We start from the raw sequence: 22995 nt of genomic DNA, 5'->3' as shown, positions 1-22995 counted from the left end.
ATTGTTGGTTTCGTTACAGCATATCACCTGTCGCAACGGACTTCAACATAACAGAACTCTTCCCAACTACGAAGTACATCATCCGGATTGAAGCTGTCAGCATGTATGGACGTAGTGTGGAAGCTGTGACCTTCGGTAGCACCGGTATGTTAGAAAATAATTTCAATACATTTACAATTTAAATTTGTTATTCTTGGTTCAGTCCTTTGTTGTATCTTTGATTTGTTGAAAGGTACACGTCATCTTCTTTATCAGACTGAACTAGCCGTCCTGGTTTTCTATGCAGTTTATTGTTCGCCATGTATTTTTGTTATTATCTGTACATCTTTGATATTTTCTTGAATAAAAAAATCATTTCTGTATTTCCCGATGCAGGGCCCCTTTCGGATTCAAAGGGAGCAAATACCCGTCACTTTTAACAATACCCACTGAATAACTGAAATATATATGTTATATTATATAAAGTGCATAGCTAGATATACTAGTTTATGATACCAGGTGTATCTACTAACATAATTAATGAAGTCAAGTCAAAGCCTTTATTTGATCTCAGTGATTTCTTCAACAACGAGGCCACATTTCAATAAGGTCGTTTTTGTTTGTTTTCTTTTCAGTTGAAAAAATAGTTGTGGTTAAATACACAACACCGTCTATGTCAACATCAACAGAGTTGCTGAGTACAACAAGCACCGCACTGAAAACGACATCCGGTCCGGAATTAAAGATTAGGACCAACACGTTTTGGCACGAAGACTTCAATACTCTTCCAGAAAGAGAAGGTGAAAGTAAATTTACCGCTGTCTTTTTAGAGAGATAGATGGTTGAATAGATTGGATAGATGATAGTGATACACATGTACAATGGTTTCTGTAAAAACACTAATTATGTTTTTGTTACAGATACCACAACAAAACTGGTAACATTTAGGATGGAAAACGTGGAGCTAACATCATTGGCTGCTACGACAGGTCAGGCTAATAGACTTTTATCTTGTTCAATTCTCTTCATTAAAAGATCAGTATTATAGCACCAAGACGTGATTGTTGTTTGCTAATGAAGGAAAAATACTGTGTTGTTTAGGCATTGCGCTAAATGACACTAAACGACAATTCAGTGTCAAGACTTAGTTTGAAACATAGTATTTGAGTCAAGATATGAACATACTTATCTTGTGTGCACCAGTGATGCTAATATTGTCACTTCTCGTTTCGCAGATCTTCAGCTTACAACTGACGCACCGACAGTACCAACAACATTAAGCGGTGTGTGTGAAGTAAAAACTATCAAAGGAAAGCTGCCTCGCTCTTCGGTGCACTCTAAGACTAATGTTGATATGTATAAGTCAATCTGCGGGGTGCCAACCAGCTTTACCGTATGTCAATATTTCGGGTTTTAGCACTTTTAAAAGGTTGTTTTCTACTTTCTTTACATTGTTAACCCTTTCTCTTTAGAACTGTATACCATCGTATGGTGAAACATAACCTTCTTGGCGAAGGTAATAACTCAATAGTCCATATGCTATCATTTTGTCCCTTTTACTTTTAGGCAATGCGGAAGAGGGTTTGTCCACTCCTGGCAGGACGCCAAGTCCTCTCGAAGCGGTAAGAAAGTTTACCTTTTTTAATGGTTTTTCAAAATGCAGAAAAAAATACCCCTCCAACACCCCAACATTCTTTGCGACTAAAGTGACCTAACGGAGTCCAAACGGACCCCATTATGTTTTCCTCATTAGTATCTTCTCATTACATCTTTTCGTCATTTTAAGAGGAATATCTTTACATGTTTAAGTTTGAATGATATCAGAAGTACCACGTTTTACACTTACGATACTTACTTTATTTCCGATAATTTGTCCCTTTTGGCATTTTTGTAATCATACTTCCAAGAATGCATATATTGAGGACGACCGAAAAATTCATGTTTTTGAAAACAGCACATTTTGCTGTGATACAAATGGACCCCACTCGGACTCAACGCAGACTTTTTTCTATTATTTCAACAGCATTGTGAAAATCTGCGTAAGGAAATAGGAAAGGTTATAATAGACTGACAAAACCACGGAATAGGCACGGAAGGAATATTTCAAATCAAAATATATACCTGGATTAAAACGGACCCCGTTGGGGTGTTTGAGGGTAGAATAACTCTATTCCACAACAATTGTATACTGCGTAAGGCAACTTCTATTACTTAACAATTCTAAATGGCTAAGTACTCTATACGACACTATGTACCTGTATGTACCTGTATGTTCATGTACAGTCTTGGTCATTTGGCTTTTTTTTTGCAACATACTGCGTAAGGCAACTTCTATTACAAAAAATTTTAGGAGGCTAAGTACTCTACACGACATATATGTTCTTGTACAGTCTTGTTCATTTGTTCGTTCATTTAGCGTTTTTTCGAAACGAATTGATGAAGCCAGTACGTTCAATTATCGATGACAATTATTTTTCTCCGTTTCATGTAGCTACAACGTCTCAAGGATCAAATGGGCCAATCCAACAACAAAGGGGTGTCCTTGGAAAACGTGGTTGGGATTGTTACAGGGATTAACAACTTACTCCAGCTCGACACGTCACAATCATCCTCGGGCGAATTTCCTCCCGAGCTGGTACGATATAGAGTTACAGCTTTCTTTAGACATTAGACATTAGCTTCAATTAATTGAATGGCAAGAAAGGTTATGTTTTCGAGTCTGTCTGTTGTGTGTGAACAGTATAACTCAAAAGTTTGCAGATGAGTCTCTATGATATTTGGTACAAGGGTAAACGGGTATGAGTTACCGAACAGGAATGAGTACGGTTATGGCCCCTTAGCTGATTTTCCAGTGATATTACAGTGGAACGTCCTCTTTTGAAATTTTTTCAATGTAATTTTACATACAGATAGACATTCTTTTTCATGAATTCAGATTCATTTTCAGATAGACACTCCTTCATAACGGCATGCAATATTTCTGCATGAATCATATTAGACTAACGGTATTGATATTAATCAATAGGAGACAGGCATAGATCTACTGAGCAAGTCTTCAGAACTCATCAGATCCTCTCAAGGCTCCTCGGTGTCAACAATGGAGACACTGAATAATGGTAGGGTATACAAAACTGGAAGAACGACACGCATAATTATCATATTCTTGTAATAAGACCTTTACCATCCAATGACTATTATTATGTTTGTAAACTTTTCATAATATACAACATTTACTATTGGCAGTGAGTGCTTTGTTAAGTATATGCTTCACCTCTTTTATTGATTAATGTGATTAGCATGTGATTTTGCTATGTTATAACTGACACATGATACCACCATCGATGAAGCAACTTAGAAAACGTTACCGATCTTGTGCCAACCTCCCCCCTCCATCCACAACCTCTCCCTACGAGGTCTTTGCAACAATGTTAATCATGATTCTGAACTGTTTTAGTCTTAGAACAAACCTTACAAGCGGCCGTTATTGGTTAATGTTCTTTCGCTGTTTCAGCCGTAGCACACACCGTGTCCAGTCTAGTTCAAATGCTGCCCACAGGAAACTCAACCGTTCTCGAGCCCTCATCGCCACTATTTGAAATGGACATAATAGATGTCAACTCGGTGGACGTTTCTCCAAAACAACAGCTAAAGAACATAGAAGATCAACAAAGGAAGTCTGAGCAGCAGGTCAGTTGCACACCTTGTATTAGGGTCATCCTAATGTTGGTATTGATATTGGCAGAGGGAAGTAAACCAGTCAATATTTTCTCGAGGAAGGCACTCGTAACTTGGCGGTGCCAACTATCGTCTGATTTATCAAAAATGCCACCTATCGCGCGGAGAGAGCCCCAAAAATGTGTAACCAATGGGAAGAAATACCAGCTCTTCTAAAACAATGCATGCTCTGTAACCCTTTTTCTTTGGCTATTTCACGCCGTTCGAACTCACGTCTATGATGAAGAATTGTGCTAGGGGGACCCATTATCGTCCACTTGAATGTTTCTCCGTCTAATGCTCTAGCTACCTGAATAACATAGATCAGAAATAATATTGCACATAGGTTGTCCGTATTCCTTGAAATTGCCAGAATGTGTAAGAATATCTGAACATTGCAATTCTGCAGTAGACAAAGGATAGATGTACTTACTCCAGGTATGGGATAGCAATAGGATAAATGTACTTTTTCCAAACATGGGAAGGTTGATTAGATTCACCCTGTCACCAAGATTTACTCATGATACTGTAAAGTGTTCCAACGTTCGCAAATTTCCATTGAACGTACAGCTTCGTAACGCCGGACTATCTCTGGAGAAAACTCTGGAACGAACGGCAGACAGCCTTCTGTACATGTTGCCAGGCACCGAAGACTACGAAAAGATATTTGAACATGACGATGTGATCGTCACAGTAGCAAGGTCTACTAAAAAGGATGCAATGACACTACAGGGTGTTCACGTTAACGTGTCAGCATCTCCCACAAACTGTGCTTTAGATGGGGGTACAGATGCTAAGGTCAGTGGTTTTGCTGTCCTGATGTTTCATTTGCTTTTGTATGCTATTGTGTTCGTTTACACTTCATGCACTTTATTCAATTTCAACAGTAATAACATGGATGTCAAAAATATAGAAACAATCTATCATGGGAGAACTTTGAATACAAATAGATAAATTGTATCATTCAGGGATGATGCGGAAAGTTTTTTTTTTTCATATTCATTGAAAATTTAGTTATATAATTTCTATCGGTCTACCGCACTAACATCCAACAATTTTGTTGTTCTCTGTTATAGATGATTGTGATGGAGAGGAACCTGTTTTCCTGGAACGCGTCTACGTTTGGGGGAAACGTCACCACACCCGTGAATATGTTTTCATGGGGACCTCAACGCTTTGACAACTGCTCTGTTCAGCTGAACATCTCGAATCCTATCGCATTTAGATCCATTGAAGAACCAAGACGTCAAAAACGTGATCTTCAGGAACGTGGTTTTGTTGGGACAGAGTTTGCTCTGGGCGACATCGCCGTTAAACAGAACAGCAACGCGACGATGGCTTTCCATGCGTTTGACGTACCAACTGATGCTGTTATCGTCGTGATGCAGTTGTCGTGGTGGGATCACGCCGCTGCCTTTCGGCTGTTCTTCCGCTACGACTCTCCACCAACAGAGGAGATCTATGACGACATGATGATAGTCAAGGAAGAAGATGTATTTTTAGCTTGGCATCGAGGAACGAATAGCTCGCAAACGTTTACTCCAAATATCCAGAGACGGCGGGGGAGACTTTATGTTGGGGTACAGAAAGCAGGTAGCTTATCAAATATGTCATTTAACTTTCATATACTTGCCATTCGGTATAACACAACATCTTCAATACGATAGTAATACGTGTATCCGACTGGTGATTTCACAGCCACCATACCTATGTAACAGCAACTAAGTATACAATGTTATTGATTTTCAGTCAGCTTAACGACCTTTTTTCCTGGAATGACAATTTGCTTAGATTCTGATTGATACAACACAACCGTTACAAAATTTGGTTACTTACATTCTTCTCCCAAACCTCCAAAGAATCTCAGACCCATCTCCAAACCGCACCTTCGCCCAAAGATTACGTACTTCAGGCATCAGCTGTGAGTTGTCTTAACTGGGATGACACATCGGAGAAGTGGCAAGACGCAGACTGTGGGGTAAGTTTCGGATTTCTGGCCGAAAGAAAGATTTGTGTACAAATGTTTTAAACACAGCAAATGCAATTGCATTATATCAGATAGAGTTTAAGATTACGAGTTTAAGATTATGACGACCGAAACGGCAGCATTATATTTCTACGTCTACTGCTTCCCCTGCATTAAATTTAAACCTGTAAGACTCAAACAGCACAGCTTTTTTTTAAAATACGTATCCGTAAGCTTCTGTTCATGTTGTTTTGACATCAGGTCGACGTGGATCTATCAGATAACACCATAAGATGTAACTGCAACGTCCCTAAGCCGAAGGCTGTCATTGGTGGCTCATTGCACGTTCTTCCAAATGCTATTGATTTTGACAACATCTTCAAAGATCCCAACATCCTCAAGGACAACAACCTTGTTTTCTACACGGTTATCATCGAATGGGCCCTCTACTTCGTACTAATGATTATACTCAACGTAGACTTTCAGCGTCTTCGAGTGAGTAGTTTTTCGTAGTACGCAACCTGAACGTTAGCCTAGAGTCCAGCCTTGTTAGCTTTGGTCCGCTCCCAATGTCGCTACCCCGCCAATGTTGGGACGTTGGTAGTGGGCCAAAGCTAACAATTCTTGACTCCAGGCTACCTCAACGTTCCATATTTAATTTCTTCAGCTTTCTTTTTGTGGTTTTACATTCCTATGCTTTTGTACAAGGAACAGAAGACTGAAAACTCAGCAAACCCCGGCGGCAAGAAGCAGCTACCACTGCTGTCCGTCCTCCCTCCGGACAGGATGCCGGCCCCATATCTCTATCAGATCACCGTCACCACCGGCTCCATGTTGGGTGCTGGCACCTCGGCACGAATCGGGTTCCAAGTATTTGGATCAAGAAACAAAACAACGGTCAAGATGATGAACCCGGGTGGAGAGGTGAGTCTGATCCACTTAACTTTGATACATTGTTCAACTCTTCATGGCTTTGGCACTTGCTTAATTATCTTCGACAAGAGTGATATGTTTTCGGGCTTGTGTGAACTCGTCATTTGATTAATTAAATGCGTTCCACTTGCTTTGAACTCCACTTCCATGTATTTTGCAGTCTTTGCTACGAGGTGGTACTTATGACGTCATCATGCCATTAAAGACGTCACTAGGACATCTGGAACTGCTGCATATCTGGCACGACAATACCGGTGTTGATGAAGCTTCGTGGTTTCTGAGGGACATCGTTGTGAAGGATCTGCAATCAGAGGATGTGTAAGATGCATACAATTTACACCTTATTTTCGTGATCGATGGTTTTATATAAAATTGATTTATTAAGCTTTCTAAAATGTTAACGTATCTGTAGGCTTTCAGTCATAAACGAATCAGTAAATGATAATGTCTGTTTGAATGAACAATTAGGCCCATTGTCGTTTTTGTTCTTGTACAAACCAATTAAGTTTACCAAGCCCCCAATTTTGTGAAGAAGTTAAAGCTCTTCCCATGCCATATTGTGTATAGTTGTGTATATATAATTTTGTGAATACGTTTCAATAAACCTTGCCTTTTGTTCTGTCTATGTTTGTGCCTATGATAGTGTGGTCTTAACTTGAGTCTTAGCCAAAGACTTCACCTGCGATTCGTGTTTGTGTCTTTTGCAGTTATCAGTTTGTCTGCTACGATTGGCTGTCTGAAGACCGAGGCGACTTCCGGGTTCAGAAAGTTCTACATGTGGCGACCCGGGAACAGTTGGGATCCTTCAGAAGCCTGTTCCGAGAGAACACGGACGGAATGTTCTACGATCAACACTTGTGGATTTCACCATTTGTTTCACCTGAAGGTATCTTTATAATTTGAATTAAACGTGGAAAATACTGTTTTTGCTGTCATCTTCATAGATCAAATATTTTTCAAAGCTCAGTTTAGTTTACGTAACGTAACAATACCTAACTAGAAACTATTTTACGACGATGTGCCTACTAACAGACAATTTTTACCGAGTTTGTTTCAAATTTATTTTCAGGGTCCAGTTTTACTAAGTCAGAACGTCTGTCCTGCTGCTGTGCAGTCTTCAGCAGCATCATGTTGTCCAACGCCATGTGGTACAAGAGCGAGGAGGGCTTTCTGACCAAGAACACCGTGTATGATTTAGGATTTGTACAGATCACCCTACAAGTAAGGGAACTTGTTTCACCCCTCACCACCATCTGATGACATAATCTTTACAGAGTTGCAACACGAATAGTCTCTGGACAACCATGATAACTGGCAATAATCTATGCTCGTAAAGTTGCATAAATGGCCTTGCCCTCAAGCTTGTGTAAATCTGTGTGTAAATCTCTTTGTAAAGACGACCTCACACTTGATACAATTCAATTTCAATGCATAGTTAATCATGAAATTAGTGCTAATCCAACCTTCCGATAATCCTACGGTGAGCCAAAAAGTACCTGATTATGTAAACAACAACACCGCTGCACCTAGCGGCTTAGTGTGAACTGCCGTGGTCTATATCCTCCCCCTCTACAATCCACTACATGAATGTTTGTCTGATGACCATCATGTCTTTTGTAACCAAGGAGCTGTACGTCAGTGTCATGACTGTTGTCATGGTGCTACCTGTGGTCTTGGTACCGGCCAGACTGTTCCGTGTGGAGGTACCAGATCCAATATTGGCTCCGGGAATAACGCGAAGCTCCAAATATGGTACGATATTTTACCAACGTACCGTCTTAGTTGTGTATACACGTACCTGACATTAAATCACGAAGGTCTTATGCAGAACAACAAGAAAAACGCCACCATTTTGATATGTTACGACTCGCCATATATGAATATCAGGTGTCTAGAAATGCTTAACTAAGCCTTACATATGATTGTATCATTTTATTGTTTTTCTCTCAATAAAGATCATGCAATGTCGATCACATGATACAGGGTGTCGATAAAAATACAAGACTATACCTTATTTTTCCACCCCCTTAGGGTTATTCAGAGATCGACTCTCCCGTTGGTCGACGTACGTGGCGTGGTTTCTAGTTGCGATGGTGTCCGTCGTCTCGTCGTTCTTTGTGATCCTGTACAGTCTGGACTGGGGTAGAGAGAAGAGTGAAGCCTGGCTAAAGACCTTCTTCTTTTCATTCGGGTTGTCAAGCCTGGTCGCCGAAACTGGCCAGGTAAACTCTAGCTGTTTCTGTGCCACGCTTTGGTCACTTTCTGTCGCTCAGTTACATGTCAGAAGCTTGAATCATGCAGCTAATGACCAACCTATTAATGATATATTTATACCAACAGATTTTGGCTCTGGCGACTCTATTTGCTTTGATTTGTAACCAGAGGTCATCCGACAAGCAGAAAACGTACAATATCAAGAAAGATGAACTCCATGTGCACCTTTATGATCATGAAGGTAAACCGTAATTCCTTCACAATTCTTAGAGACTATAATGTCTTTAATGCAGTTCTTAGTGAGTGGGAATGTCCAACAGTATGCTGCGTGTATTCTAATCAATGTTCTTTTTACGACGTTTAAAATTTCAGCCCCTCAGAAGGTGTATCCACCCGGTGCTGTCTCTGAAGAAAGGATGAAAATAAAAAGCGAACAACGACGGAAGTTCTTCTCCGTCATGAAAGACTACATTCTCCTGTTTCTGTTTGTTGTGATTCTGTTCTTCATCAGCCATCACGATAAAGACCCGTTTGCTTTCCACGCATCGCAGACGTTGTCCGACACGCTTCTAGAAGATCACGATTCGGTAAGCAACTTTTGACACACCATCTTTAATTTGCTATCTATCTATCTATCGCTTGATTGATTGATTGCACGAGCATTATTTGGATTTGTCACATGTGGGGACAAATTGTCACTGATCATTTCTTTCTGATGAATTGATGATAAATTGTGTATCATATTTTATGAATTAGTGGTTTATTTGGAAAATCTCAGAGGATTTTGTGATTCCTTTTTCTTACTTATATTTTGTCTTAGTAAGTGTACCTTCCACCAAGAGCTTATATTTGAACCCTTTGCTGCCATGATGAACGGGATCGTTCTTAAAGCTAATGTTATTGGTTCACATTCTTAGTCGAGCACCACAATAAACACGTCTTACTCTGTGTTTTGTCCCAGATCACCACCGCTGACGAGTTCTGGACATGGACTGAGGAGATCCTCCTGCCTGTTTTGTACCCGTCGTTCTGGTACAATGGGTGGAAGATGAAGTATCTGGACCGACAGTTTCCAAGTTATACTGAAGCATTCAGAATCGGCCCGCCGCGTCTTACTCAGTTCAGGAAGGCTGCAGGTGGGAATCATGACCTTTCGCCCATTCTCTTGCATATCACTTCCATTGTTAGAATGAGTACATTTGCTTTATTGTTTAAAATCAACGTTAAATCCATTAATTGTTATATTGAATATCGGATGTATTTTGTAATGAAGTGCGATAACATCCCAACTAAACCGACATAACCGAACAAACCTCTGTTGTCTCAGTAGAAAGTCAACTGTTCTTTTACGAGTTTGGATTATTTTAAGTAGGTTAATTTGTGGCTGTATAGATTGCATTAGCTTGTGATATATCCTATGTTCTGTTAAGTGTTCGAAAGAATTTAGCGTTTCATGCGTTAAACACCATTTGTACTTTATACAGATGACATGGCAACAGAGCACTCTCAAAATGGATGGATGGTTGCAACTGGTACATCTGCATGTTGGCAGTTCAATGTCACCGGCATGATGTCACACTACTCAGGCTGCACCTCACAATACTCCATGGAACTGCCAACTCTCCTAGATTTGGTGATAACAACATTCTCCGACCTTCAGGATAACGAATGGATCGACAAATACACAGACTATTTGATTCTGGAACTGTCTCTATACTACCCGGCACAAAAACTGTTCAGCAGCCTGAAACTGACCGTAAAGCAGGAAGATGTCGGTCATCTTTCAACATCTGCAACTGTTGCATCACACAGGCTTTTCCAGTACGAAAATGACTCTGATTACGTCATGTTGGTTTCCTATATCATCTTCATGTCTTTGTTTGTTGTTCATCTCATCAAAGAAGTGATCACCATAAGGAAGGAGGGAAGGAAGTTCTTCAGTTCTATGTGGAACATCTTAGCTCTTACGAGCATGATTGGATCAGCAGCAGCCATTTGTATCTTCGGAATAAGGTACCACTCTGCATCTGAAGCACTGGCAAAATTGGTCGAGGCAAAAGGTGAATTGTTTCATAATATTCGCATCAATTTCTGTTGTCTTCCGGTAATGTAATGTAATGTAATGTAATGTAATGTAAAAGACAATGTTGCGAAAATTGTGCATCTTCAATTACACCCTGTCTACAGCATTTATCACAATCTGGGTTTAGGATGTGTGGTTTGCCAATCGCACCTAATGCACAGATCTTTCTGGCTTTTACAGTAACGAATCAATTACCATCATTCATCCTTGCCTCATCTATTTTGCAGGCAAACTTGAAATAGACCGTTTTGTTGACTTAAGCTCAACTTTCTGGTGGGATGAAGCCTTTAAGACCGTGCTGGCCATTGTAGTGTTCATCACTACACTGACGTTACTGCGAGTTGTCCGCTTCAGCAAGACCATCGCCAGTTTCATCGCCCTCCCAGGTGCCATGAAGAGCGACTTGATCGGCTTCTCAGTCATAAGCGCTATAGCCTTCATGGCTTTCAGCTGTTCAGGTAAGAGTTTTTTTCACTTTAAAACACTTAAGTAGGCATATAGCCTTTTCAATGTCTAAATGGCCTTGATCTGCATAGACGGTAGGATGACCTAACACCAATGGAGTTTCTGATATATTTTCAAAATAGATGTTTACAAAATGATCGACTTACCCTCTCTGTTATGTAATCCTTGTATTTTACCTTGTACTTGTGTTATTATCAAAGCCTTCTAAAAGTGAGATGTTTTATTTTTGTCCACAGGGATGCTGGTGTTTGGGACGCATATGAAAGCATATACCAATGTCTTGGACACCAACTTTGCCTTATTTGAGATGTTGTTGGGAAGGTATGTCACGTCATTGCCTCTACAAAATTGACACCAATGCCATTCATTTGTCTGATTCTAGTAGTCATGGTTCATCAAGGAACACACTTACTGCTGCAGCATATGAAAACCAAATGTCGTGCTGTCAGCAACCTTTTGACTTGAGTGTCATGTTTTACAGGTTCTTTGCCGAGGAAATCTTAGAATCGAACCGATATATCGGCCCGATCTTCTTCACTTTCTTCATGGTATTCATCTTTATACTGCTCGTCAACTTTCTGGTAACCATCATCTGTGACGCCATTGCTACTGGAGCCTATATTGCACATGACCATGACCAAGAACTGGCTGACTACATCTGGAAAAGTTTCCAGGGAATGTTCGGGATTCACATCCCTCCACCGGAAGATGTGACAACAGGTAAATAATCTCTCTGTGACAGTTTATCTGTGTTGGTAGAGATCACTATGAAACAAATTCAGACCTTCGATTTGAAACACGATGAAGGGATGTGCATTTCCCCAAAACGTCATTCAACTGTGTAAGTTGAGACTGCCGAGGAATGAGTGAATCCACTGTTATCTCTTGTGACGTCACTTTATGCAAATTAAGGGCACGTGACGCTAATAGTGGATTTGGAACGTTCGAGTCACAGCTTAGGTCACGTAATCTCATTAGGATTGCAAGATAATTTGAAACAACACAAAATAATTATTTCCAACAGAATATGATGTCAACATAGCAATAAACTTTTGTATTTATTCTTTAGATGTATTTGATTTTTTTAAATTTTCATTTTCAGGTGAAGTGAAAGAAACCGAGCTTAATGCAACCTTACAAATGATTGAAGACTCATTGGATGAAACCTTAGACGTTACCAGCTCACTCTGTGCGTACAGCACAATGGATGGGCCTTCCACAACCATACATGATCATGATATCACCCAACAACAGTTCTCTACGGAGCCATCTCAAAGAAAAGATGAGATGTCACTGTCAACTACATCCGATATCAAAGAACAAGTTGAAAATCTCCTTAAAGGTCACGAAGAAGACACAGTCAGATACGAAGAAGCACAGTACGAGAGCAGACGACGTGCTGAAGCCATGATGAAGAGAAAACTGGCTGAGAGAAGGATGAAAACACAGACAAAACCAGATGACGGGAAGCAGACCATGGTGCGGTGTGCTCAAGAGATTATGGAACAACATGCCGCCGACGAGGAACGACTGGAGCGCCAACAGAGGGAGAACAGACGCCTGGTCCAGAGCAAACTTCGTCAAAAGATGGCGCTTCGTGGCATGCAAAAAAGAGATGATATAAAGTAATCAGCTCTATTGTGATTAACTCTTAAATTGTTTGTAGATATGACATTTAAGAGAACAGCATCGGTGAACATTAGGAACAGCATTGGTGATGAAACAGCTAGTCAAACCGTGATTTTACTAGGTCACAGCAATAACTTGAATTTCTCCACGTTTGTTAAATAGATACATGTAACGTTGGGTAACATAAATTCGGGATTTTTCCGATAATGCTTGACTGAAATCAATCTAGCAGAACAATAAACCATCCTTTTTTTCTATAATTCTGTCAGTATCATGTACTATCTTTGCACTAATCATATATATGGTAGATTTTGTCTCTAGTCGTGCTGACACCATAATATTTCAACTTGAAACTACCGTCCGCCTCACGCACAATTACGGTGCTGTCGGACAGGGGGGCACATTAATTCGGGAGAGAAGATTCGTCTTGAATATCTTACCGCTAATCACATTTTATACAGCAGCTATTCGTTCCATCCTTGGCTTGAGGAGAGTGCTATGGATATAGATGTGTCCAAGTAAAAAAAAATACACGAAAAAACGGCCGTACCGCACACATCAGGCCAGTTCGAGTACAACCCGTGTGTTGAGTCGGTAGAACTTCACTCAAAGTCGGCCCATCGTCATCATCGGGCAACGTGTAACGTTACATTATTCATGGGAAGTTAGCTGGATGCCGTAGCAATGGTAATACTACTATGTCCATGTGTTCCTTGTTGTGTTAGGAGCAAACTTTGAGGAAAATATCTTCCTCAGTCCACTATCACACGCAGCATTTAGACAAAAAAGTGTTCCTCACAAACCTTTGTCGTCTGCTTGACAACAGGATTCTGGTTAACAATATGGCGGCGGGAAAATACACGTGCCGTAGGTTGTAGCAACAGAGAGGAGTTTTGATGATTGATCACACTTAGAATCCAGTTGCAGGTTAGCAAAAGAGATTGTAATAAGTTGTCTTGTAAATAATTGTGTTGAGCAGGAAGCGGATGTGACATTTTTCTTATAAACCAGCCGACAACCATGTTGTTTAATTCTCCCACGAAGTCCTCAGACTGTTCCAATAAGGGACGGAGAGTTTTTGACCTCGTCGCCTTGTAATCCATGCTTATCGAAGCTTTTCAGACAGTGTTCTGAATACGTAAGTCTGGCAGGTTTGCATTTCTAGCGGTATTACTTATGTTGCATCTAGCACATATCCCTAAATACCCCGTTTTCGAAAAATCCCGAATTTAAGTACCCCGCGAATTTAGGTTACCCAACGTTATATCTTGTTTGCTGTAGTTGAATATAACAGCACATCCAGATTTATATGGAAACTTTCACTTAACTGCAGCAAAATTAGATAAAAACAGGATATAGGTGAATTGCTGCAATAAGTCCATTAAGATATGCATTGCTGTACATTTTATTCAATTGTCATACATATACATTTTTGGTACTTTGGTAACTTTTAACTCATTTTAAGTTGAGTAGTTGCAAAATTTGTGTTAAGAATATAAGTAATAAAGTAAGTGTTGTAAAGATTAATACCGATTTATTATTTTTGCCTTCATCTTTTTTTGACAACATTTAGTAATCTTTTCTCGTAGACTACATGTACTTTTCTAACAATTCACCTCCTCCTGAGATTATGCCTGCTGACAGAACTTGAAGTGCAAAGATAGAAAGATGTATTAAATGCTGCAAAACACGAGTAAGACACTGAGATTGAAGGGCAGTTTCTAATGTACGCAATTAGATGCAAACCATGCAGTTAGGAGTTAATTTACATGATTAATTAGGAAACTCTAATGGAACTATGGAAGTAACTAAACTAGAACGATCATAGCCTACGACACATTTGATCTACCACTAGGCGGCTGCGTATATAGGGTAATTGCTCAAACCCCATATTAGTATCGCCGATGTAGAAACTTATCGTAGACGAGCAACGTTCGTCGCTTGTACTGTATCACATGTATGCCTTATGTTTCACTTTATGTTCGTGCATCGTCATTAATTGTTGTAAACTTGCAATTATCCTACGGGCATGAATTTGAAATAAACTCATGAACTCGTCAAGTGGAATATGTTGCGGATTTTCTTGTGGTCGCACGGGACGCTATTATCGGCGATGGCCACATCCGCTGCGGCTGAAGCACGTTCTCTGTCCATGCTGAACGGACTATCCCCTGATCGATGAGATATGGCAAACTGAAGCTCAATCCTCACAGGGGTGAATTGACTCGGACAGAATGTGCGACGTCGGAAGACTAATGTCCCGGTGTTGCTCGTCACAGGACTGTCCCGGTGTGGGAAACACATCAAACAAACGTCACAGGCACTGTCCAAAGCCTGACGACTAATATCCTCAAGCTTGCTGATAGTCACAGCACTACCCTCGTGTGAGGGGAAGTATCAAAACAAACAATTAACGTAGGCACTGCCTAAAGCCTGACGACTACTAGTATACTGCTGGTGCTGCTTGTCACAGGTTTACGCTCGTGGGAAGTATCAGCCTTGCTTGTTCCAACTGTGCCTGAAGTCGCTCCTTCTTCTTTTGTAGTTCTGCGGCGGTTGGTTTAACAGTGACTGTCCTCTGTTCCGTGTCTTTTCCCGCCGGGCGGGGCGGCGTCCGGGTCGGTGCCGAGCCCACAGGCAAGTCGAGGCCCTCGCAGTGTTTGCTTCCGCATCCGGTCGGATGCAAGGAAGCATACTGACCACATCTTCTTCAATCGCTTGTGCTTGCTTGAAAAGTCGAAACTTGCACATACCACACTGACCACACCGTCATGATGGCTTCCAGAAGGTCATGGTGTCGAGGTTCATGCATCTAATAAAGTAATTTAATCTTTCGCCCAAATGACCACAATTTCTGTTGGGTTTCTGACGGATGGCTGACAGCTTCTGAATAACTTTGACGGTTTTCTGACCAGTTATTGACAATGTTCTGATCAGTCAATGACGTGCCACTTGGTTAAGTATGACCATGATGGTACCGTAAACGATGATCCCGAAGAATAGGAACAGTCCAATGCACAGGGCAAGGATGGAGAACATCCTTGCCTTGCGGGAGGACTCGTTTGCGCGGGCAATGTCCCCATGGGCGATCAGCTCACGGGTCTAAGGAGGGAAACAACAAACTACATGTAGATAAAGAAAGCCAGGCAGCTCTGAATTCCTCTACATATCTTGGAAATGTACAAGAATGCAAAAAATTAATCAGTTTTAATAGAGCAAATCTTCTGCTTATGCTGCATGGGTAGAGATAGAATTTGTAATTTACATGTACTTCAATTACTTGAAATACTCTAAAATACTTTGAGGTGAAAATATGAAAAGCTAGTTAACTGGACATGAATATGGCCACATAGTCATTGACTCTCTTTACTTACAGAAACCTGATATTTTATTCGGTACTTTCTAATGTAAAGAAATAACCAACTTGATCATGAATGAAAAAAAAATGTATACATGAAATGGCTCTATCCTTGAGCCGTTGCCAAAAACCCACCTCCACTGCCTTGAGAATGGCCAAGATCCCGGTCGGCCAGAAACAGCAGATGGTGGTGATGATAGCAAACTTCAGGTGGTCATTGGGAACTGGGCCTGAATGGTCCACCTGGCCAGGTGCAACATGCTGCACCTGAAAGGTGTAGGCAAAAGGAAATGCTGAGTTTACTTTAGTGCCTATGTTATATGTATGTCTTTTTTGCTCAACAATTGTATAAGACATAAAGTATTTCATTACTTCTACTAGTCTACTCCTGAACAATACATTTGTCACAACACAATATTTTGACTAAACATGCATAACTATTGCAAAGCCATATAGTACTGCACACAGTAATCTCCAAACAGAAGAAGGGTTGGAAGTAGTCACTTTTAAGTTAAAACACGACTTTTCTCACTTCACCCTAGTTCCTAGATTTAGTTCAGAACATCCCTGGGCCGTTAAATGGAGGTGTCGAAGTGAGTAGAGCCACACCTCAAGTACGTTAAAGAACCCACCACACTTATCAAAATGAGTAGAGGACCTTCCCGATGGGAGTGGATCAAACTAAATCTGTCAGGATATGCAGTTTGTACTCGTCAGTACAAACCTGGTGTGATACGCCATGAGGCGGTTTAGCAGGCATGCAAAAACAACCAACCAACAAACAAACAAACAAACAAACAAAATACTTACATATGCAGGCTGCTGCCCCGCAGTGTTGGGAAAGACAAAGGTGGTGGGCTGTACCTGGTAGGGGGGTGGTGCCTGTCCATAAGCACCCTGGGGGTAGGGGGGAGCCCCTGGGTATGGAGGTACCTGCTGGCCTGGTGCTTCTGTCGCTACTCCCCCTGTTGTGTAGAGAAGATAACCTTTAGATTGGGACTACATGTACATGTAAAAAGATAAAACTTGATCCGCGTTCTGTTCTACCATATGGCTATTGACAAGAATATCCTGCTGATTCCACAAAAATTCTTATTGACAGGATGCACAGGAATTAGTTTGAATCAGTCTGCCCCTATTTGATGAATTGATATGGTGAAACGGTACGTAAGAGTTTTTGACTTGAGAGTGGTAAAAAAACGTAACATTCCTTTTTTTAAATAATCATCCTGTCAATAGTGCAAAAAAGTCGTATGGAAATCTATATCCTGTCAATGATGGAAAAGATCTTTTTGACAGGAACATATTGTAAAAATCGCCTGTGCCTGTTTATTTTTGGTCTTGACACATATGTATATTTGTATCAGGGCAGTGATTTAGTGTACACGGCAGAAAATGCTCTCTAATTAGCGCGACGGGCTATAACGTATTATCAACCTCCTTGCGCATTATCCAATAAAACGTTATGTATTTCAATCTTGATAATACTGAAACGTTTGTCAGTACGTCATTCTGATCCATATGATCAGCATTTGAAGGAACCTCCTCCCCAAACAAATGCTTCACAACTGTTATTCTGACAATGATCCACCAGCGAAGCTAATATAATTTGAATCTACCAATAAAGGAAGTCCTTGAAAAAAATATTTGTAATGTAATGGACAGACAATGGGTGTGAAAGATGTGAAATACTCCCCCTGCCGCTCGCGTGCCACCAGATTAATGAATGAATGAATGAATGAATGAATGAAGACCTTTATTGTACACATATACCCACTGGGTTAAGTACAGGTCACAACAAAAGAATAGTAAACAGATACATCTATAAACTATTAATAGATTAGTGCTACTTGCAAACTCTGCAAGTGAATAAATCCGGCTCGCTGGCCCTCATGAATTATTCATTAGTTGGTCCCCGCTAGAAATCTACCGGGTGTTATTTAGTGACGAGCCACCACATCCCCAGCAATATCATCAGTTGACTTTCCTCCAACCCACCCACAGCTTGACCCATATTTTCCCATAAGAAATTCCATTAGAGGCCAAACCCCCATGCATAGCCTTGGGGCCAAGAAAGGGTAGCATGCTGAGGTAGACTAGCTGATCGCTGCGAAAATAGTAGAAATCGGCCAAATAGAGTGAATATTATGCCAAGGGTAGTCCGCTACGCAGGTATGTCAATAGTCGACCCTTTCTACTATTTTCCGAGCGATCATCGGAGCCTGGTAGAGGCTATCGAATGTCAATTTTCAAAATGTCAGAATCATTTGGAGCATCTGAGTGCAATCCTAAATTTGTAACCTTTAAGATAACTGTCCGATGACATCAGTACCATATGTCCATATACCAGGTACGTACCTTTCTTTTCGTCCGCCATAATGCAACGTCATCACATGCGTGAGCAGTCTCTGGGGGTTAGCAACAGCGACACCTGGTGATTTTGTGCAGTACTGTGATGGAAATCACTGCAAGATATGTTAGGTTACAGCATGTAAATCTTATGGATGACATCAGCGCCCGCATTGATTTACGTTTGATTTAGAAAATAAAAGACAGGATGATCCTGTCAACAGTTAGAATTTTTTCTACTGCTATCCTGTCAGCAGTGCAATTTCCCCTCTACTTACAGGATTTTTTCTGTGAGCAGTGCAACTTTTTCTGCTGACAGGATCATCATTTTGACATTCTAAATTTCTTGACGTCCTATATGCCGTAAATTTGCACCTAGAATGCACAAAGGGCCGTATATAATTACCATCCTTTTGTAATCCATTTTCCACTACACGTCAAGTGTAAGGGTGCCGTAAATTCCCATCCACTTTCCAGGTCTAGGTGTGTAAGAAAAAATCTAGGACCGGACACGGTGATCCCTGAAACCCATGTACACAACCATTACACGGTGAATTTGACAGGTGTGTAAGGGCCCTGATACTCCTTGAAATTCGACTTTTAGAGCAGTGCTCATGAAAGCTAGATCCAAAATCCTTGTTCATACTGAATGGGAAATATCGAGACCTGACGTCACATTTATTATGACCTTACAATTGATTAATTCAATCATCAGGCGAGTAGCCATCAGAAGGGCCCAAGTTACAAATGACGGAAGAGCCCTGTGACTATGGTAGACTTATGTACAGCAAGAGAGGACTTGAATTTGGGGTATATTTAGCAAAGTATAGTAGAATTTTCAATTTTAAGTTTAGCCTCCCTTTAACATGCCTGGTGGGTTTCTTCGCTTAGAACGTCTTGCTGCCATTCCGTGTCTCCCAGTCCCCTCCATTTTTTGCGTTTCGGCGCATGCGCGCCGGAACGCATTGTCCTGGCTTTTACCTTGCAGGAACCAGGGAAGCTTGGTTCAACACTGTGTCGCACACAATAAGACCTTATATGGCAATAAGTTCCCAAATCCTTGTATAGCCGTTGCCTTATATGGCAAGAGAGCACGAAAAGGCAGGCAGGCTAGATTTGCATGTGACACAGGAGGGCGACCGCATGTAACTGCTACAACTGTTCGGAAATATCATTGCATTGTGGTTTCGGACTTTGATATCCTGAAAAATGACCATATTACATCTATTCCACAAGATTGCAGAAGAAAAAAATGATTTCGTCAAGAAAACGACCAAAAATCGGCATAAATGATACCATATAGTGAGGTTATAGCATTACGTCCAGAATGACTAGTTACGTACCGCAGCTTGGCCGATCTGGCAACGCGAAGCACTTCGGACCCAGAAGATCCGGGTTCGTGTTGTATGGATTTTTTTTCTTTTTAGATATTGAATATCAAAAATATATATTGATATTATATTAATCTATCAATATCATATTTATGAATATCATTTTTTTTCATTAATAAATAAAGAAATATTTTATATTCGTTATTTTTAAATATTCATTTAATATATACAAGGCCTTTGTCTTATGAACAGGACTTCATAGATTCCAAACCCGGCATTCGAATTTTTCTGTTCATTGTAATGGAAAATACCGTGCAGCGGCTCCTATGCGCGGTAAGATGATTCTTGCAAAACACTCGCCAGTAAACTTCTATCCCCGATGTAAACAGAGGCTCTTGATGTTGTTTGCAAAACAGCGATTCTTTGTTACAGTAGCAAATGCTCCATTGTTCAGTATCGACTTCATTCAGACAACACGGACGTGGAAAGTGGCGCCCCTCGGCACAAAACTATGGGAATTTTCATGAATTTTAGCAAAATTACCCAGGAAAATAAGGAAGAAATGTTGTAAATGCGGAAACCAGAATAATACGGATGAGGTAGCTGTTGATTTGTTTGACATTTGGTAGTCATTTTAGATAGAACCTTAGCTGTTATGAACTTCTATTTCACTTAATTACCATAGTGCTGATGATTCAATGGTGCTTTTTCAAATTTTATGTTTTATTGCGTGCCATGTACATAATTACATTGATAGCTTTTATAATGAGCCTATTATACATTTTACAAATAAGTACAAGTTGTAGGCCAAGACCAGCTTTTTCAAAAGCACTTAAGTTAAGTGACGTAACTTCAAAATTGCTTTCCCCAATCTGCCTTTCTCTATTAAAACAGTACTCATTTCCCAAAATGACAATTTTTCTTATAGACTGAACAGCCCTTGAGTGACTTCCTCTGGCAGATTTTACTTCAAGTAAAGGGAAAAGACAATTCACACTCATAAACGTAGCCGAAACGCCAGCTTTTTTTAAAAGCTCTTGTTATGTTTGTCACGTTTGCTAATCTCAAGCAGATCTCCACGGTGCTAAAATCGTACAAGCTAGCCAGATCAGCTCCAGTCAGCCAGGGAAGTTGTCAGGCACCAGATTGCAAAAATAACATCTTTCTGCCAATTGGATACGGTCTTTGCAACCGTTGGGTCTGCTTGGAGACTAACGTTCGCAGGATAACCAGTTGGTAGGTTTTCGCTGTGCGTTCCCTTTTCCTTCGCAGCAAGCAATTCAGTCACCTGGGTAATCTGAAGAAACATCTGCGGACTCATACTGGGAAGAAACCCTACAAGTGTGAGGAGTGCAGCAGGCAGTTCAGTGAGCTGGGAAATCTAAAGATACACATGCGAACTCACACTGGTGAGAAACCATACAAGTGTGAAGAATGCAGCCGACAGTTTAGTACATCTAGTCATCTGAAGAAACACATGAGGACTCACACAGGGGAGAAACCCTACAGGTGTGAGGAGTGCAGCAAGCAATTCAATCAGCTGGGAAATCTGAAGTCTCATATGCGGACTCACACGGGGGAGAAACCCTACAGGTGTGAGGAATGCAGCATGCAGTTCAGTCATCTTAATAGCCTGAAGACACACATGCAGACTCATACTGCTAATCACAATTGCTAATCATGTAAAAAAGATAAGGCCCGAGTACCAGCCTCCGTAGGGACCGCTGGCTAAAAACACAGTTAGCAAGTGTTTTTTTGGGGGCCAGCGGTCACGATGGAGGCTGGTACTCAGGCTAAAAAAAAAGGATAAAAAACCTGTTATCAACTGAAGTGTGGAGTAAGGAGATACTGAGCATTATTGAGGGATAAACAAGCAATATTACAGACAGGTTAGAATGACCTACATGTAGTAGTAATATGACTCTTTTTTATGTAGTGGAACTTACAGTTAAGTTAGCTGGGAGGCCTATGTAAGGTGTAAACTGGCACTGAAACCTCTGATTAGGATTCCTTAGTTTTTGTTTTTTAAGAATTCTTGATATCTAGAATGTGATAGGTAACTTTTCCATTATTTGGTAAGAAATGGTGAAAGTGACATATCTTCTTTCTACCACAACCTATAAGTATATATTTTTTTCACTTTACCAGTATCTCTTTTTCTATTCCATAGACTTTTTTCATTACGGTTAACTTTTGATGTTCCAACGTAAACATTTTTGTTCAGTCTTAAGTTAAGTCAGCTGGAGTGGAGTGATATGATAACAATAGAGGTAGGCGTTGGGCATAATTTGACTTTATCTCTTGTTCTTTTCAATAGGCTTTTTGTATAGGGTTAACCATTCGTATTCCAAAGATTTCTGTTCAGTTTGAAGTTCGTAGTTAGTACTGTACTGTAGCAAAGTCATTGGCATGATAGTTTATCAAATATGTTTCGAATGTTAAATCAACATGGTAACATATTCTGTATTATAGTTGCAACCAGTAATTGTGTAATATTGAATATGTGAGTTATGAAGTTCTCTAGTTTGTTTACAGTTCAGGTAGGTAGAGACATATTTGTCATTTTGGTTTTAAAGTTGTTTTCAGGTGTTTGAAATAAAGTTACTAGTCTGATGTGCTTTTACCTATCTTTTTTTTACTATCCATAACCTAACTACAGTCAATGCAGCGGTGGTTTGCGAAAGAAATTGCATGAAATCTAATATCCAGACAAATATGTTTTGTATACAAATACTAATATAGAAAATCTAACTAAACAACAAACAGAGCTGCTTTGTCCTTGTTTTTGGATAACTGCCTAAGAAACGAGTCAAACAAACCATCAGCTCAAATAGATAGTACATGTAGCTCAAATAAAGGGGCTGATGAAGGTAGGAAATGAGATAACCTATTCTGGGAACTTTCAACTTTTTTAACCCTCTTGTCGGTGTCCTCAACATGCCTATCACAAGGAAACCAGCCATTCTGCATTGAA

General features: G+C 40.4%; 3 protein-coding genes across 3 annotated transcripts; 2 read left to right on the top strand and 1 right to left on the bottom strand.

Annotated features, from left to right (window-relative positions):
- Window positions 1-8223: 8223 nt before the first annotated feature.
- Window positions 8224-13148, top strand: LOC136421756 (polycystin-2-like protein 2). Its single transcript, XM_066409272.1, has 10 exons — window positions 8224-8344; window positions 8624-8814; window positions 8933-9047; window positions 9179-9393; window positions 9768-9942; window positions 10291-10866; window positions 11117-11347; window positions 11591-11675; window positions 11836-12074; window positions 12457-13148. The coding sequence occupies exons 1-10, from the start codon at window positions 8236-8238 to the stop codon at window positions 12981-12983; spliced, it is 2463 nt and encodes an 820-aa protein (XP_066265369.1). The 5' UTR covers window positions 8224-8235; the 3' UTR covers window positions 12984-13148.
- A 1226-nt stretch (window positions 13149-14374) lies between these two features.
- Window positions 14375-18811, bottom strand: LOC136421757 (proline-rich transmembrane protein 1-like). The gene is made up of 4 exons (XM_066409273.1): window positions 18700-18811; window positions 17152-17306; window positions 16477-16608; window positions 14375-16085 (listed from the first exon to the last, which is right to left on the bottom strand). The coding sequence occupies exons 1-4, from the start codon at window positions 18716-18718 to the stop codon at window positions 15921-15923; spliced, it is 471 nt and encodes a 156-aa protein (XP_066265370.1). The 5' UTR covers window positions 18719-18811; the 3' UTR covers window positions 14375-15920.
- LOC136422213 (zinc finger protein 239-like) lies at window positions 18720-21699 on the top strand. Its single transcript, XM_066409859.1, has 2 exons — window positions 18720-18775; window positions 21294-21699. The coding sequence occupies exons 1-2, from the start codon at window positions 18720-18722 to the stop codon at window positions 21697-21699; spliced, it is 462 nt and encodes a 153-aa protein (XP_066265956.1).
- Window positions 21700-22995: the final 1296 nt, after the last annotated feature.

The sequence above is a fragment of the Branchiostoma lanceolatum genome, chromosome 16 (assembly GCF_035083965.1).
Source record: "Branchiostoma lanceolatum isolate klBraLanc5 chromosome 16, klBraLanc5.hap2, whole genome shotgun sequence".
NCBI classification, from domain to species: domain Eukaryota; kingdom Metazoa; phylum Chordata; class Leptocardii; order Amphioxiformes; family Branchiostomatidae; genus Branchiostoma; species Branchiostoma lanceolatum.
Note: the sequence above shows the minus strand (reverse complement) of the source record. Positions and strands in the feature narration are given on the sequence as shown.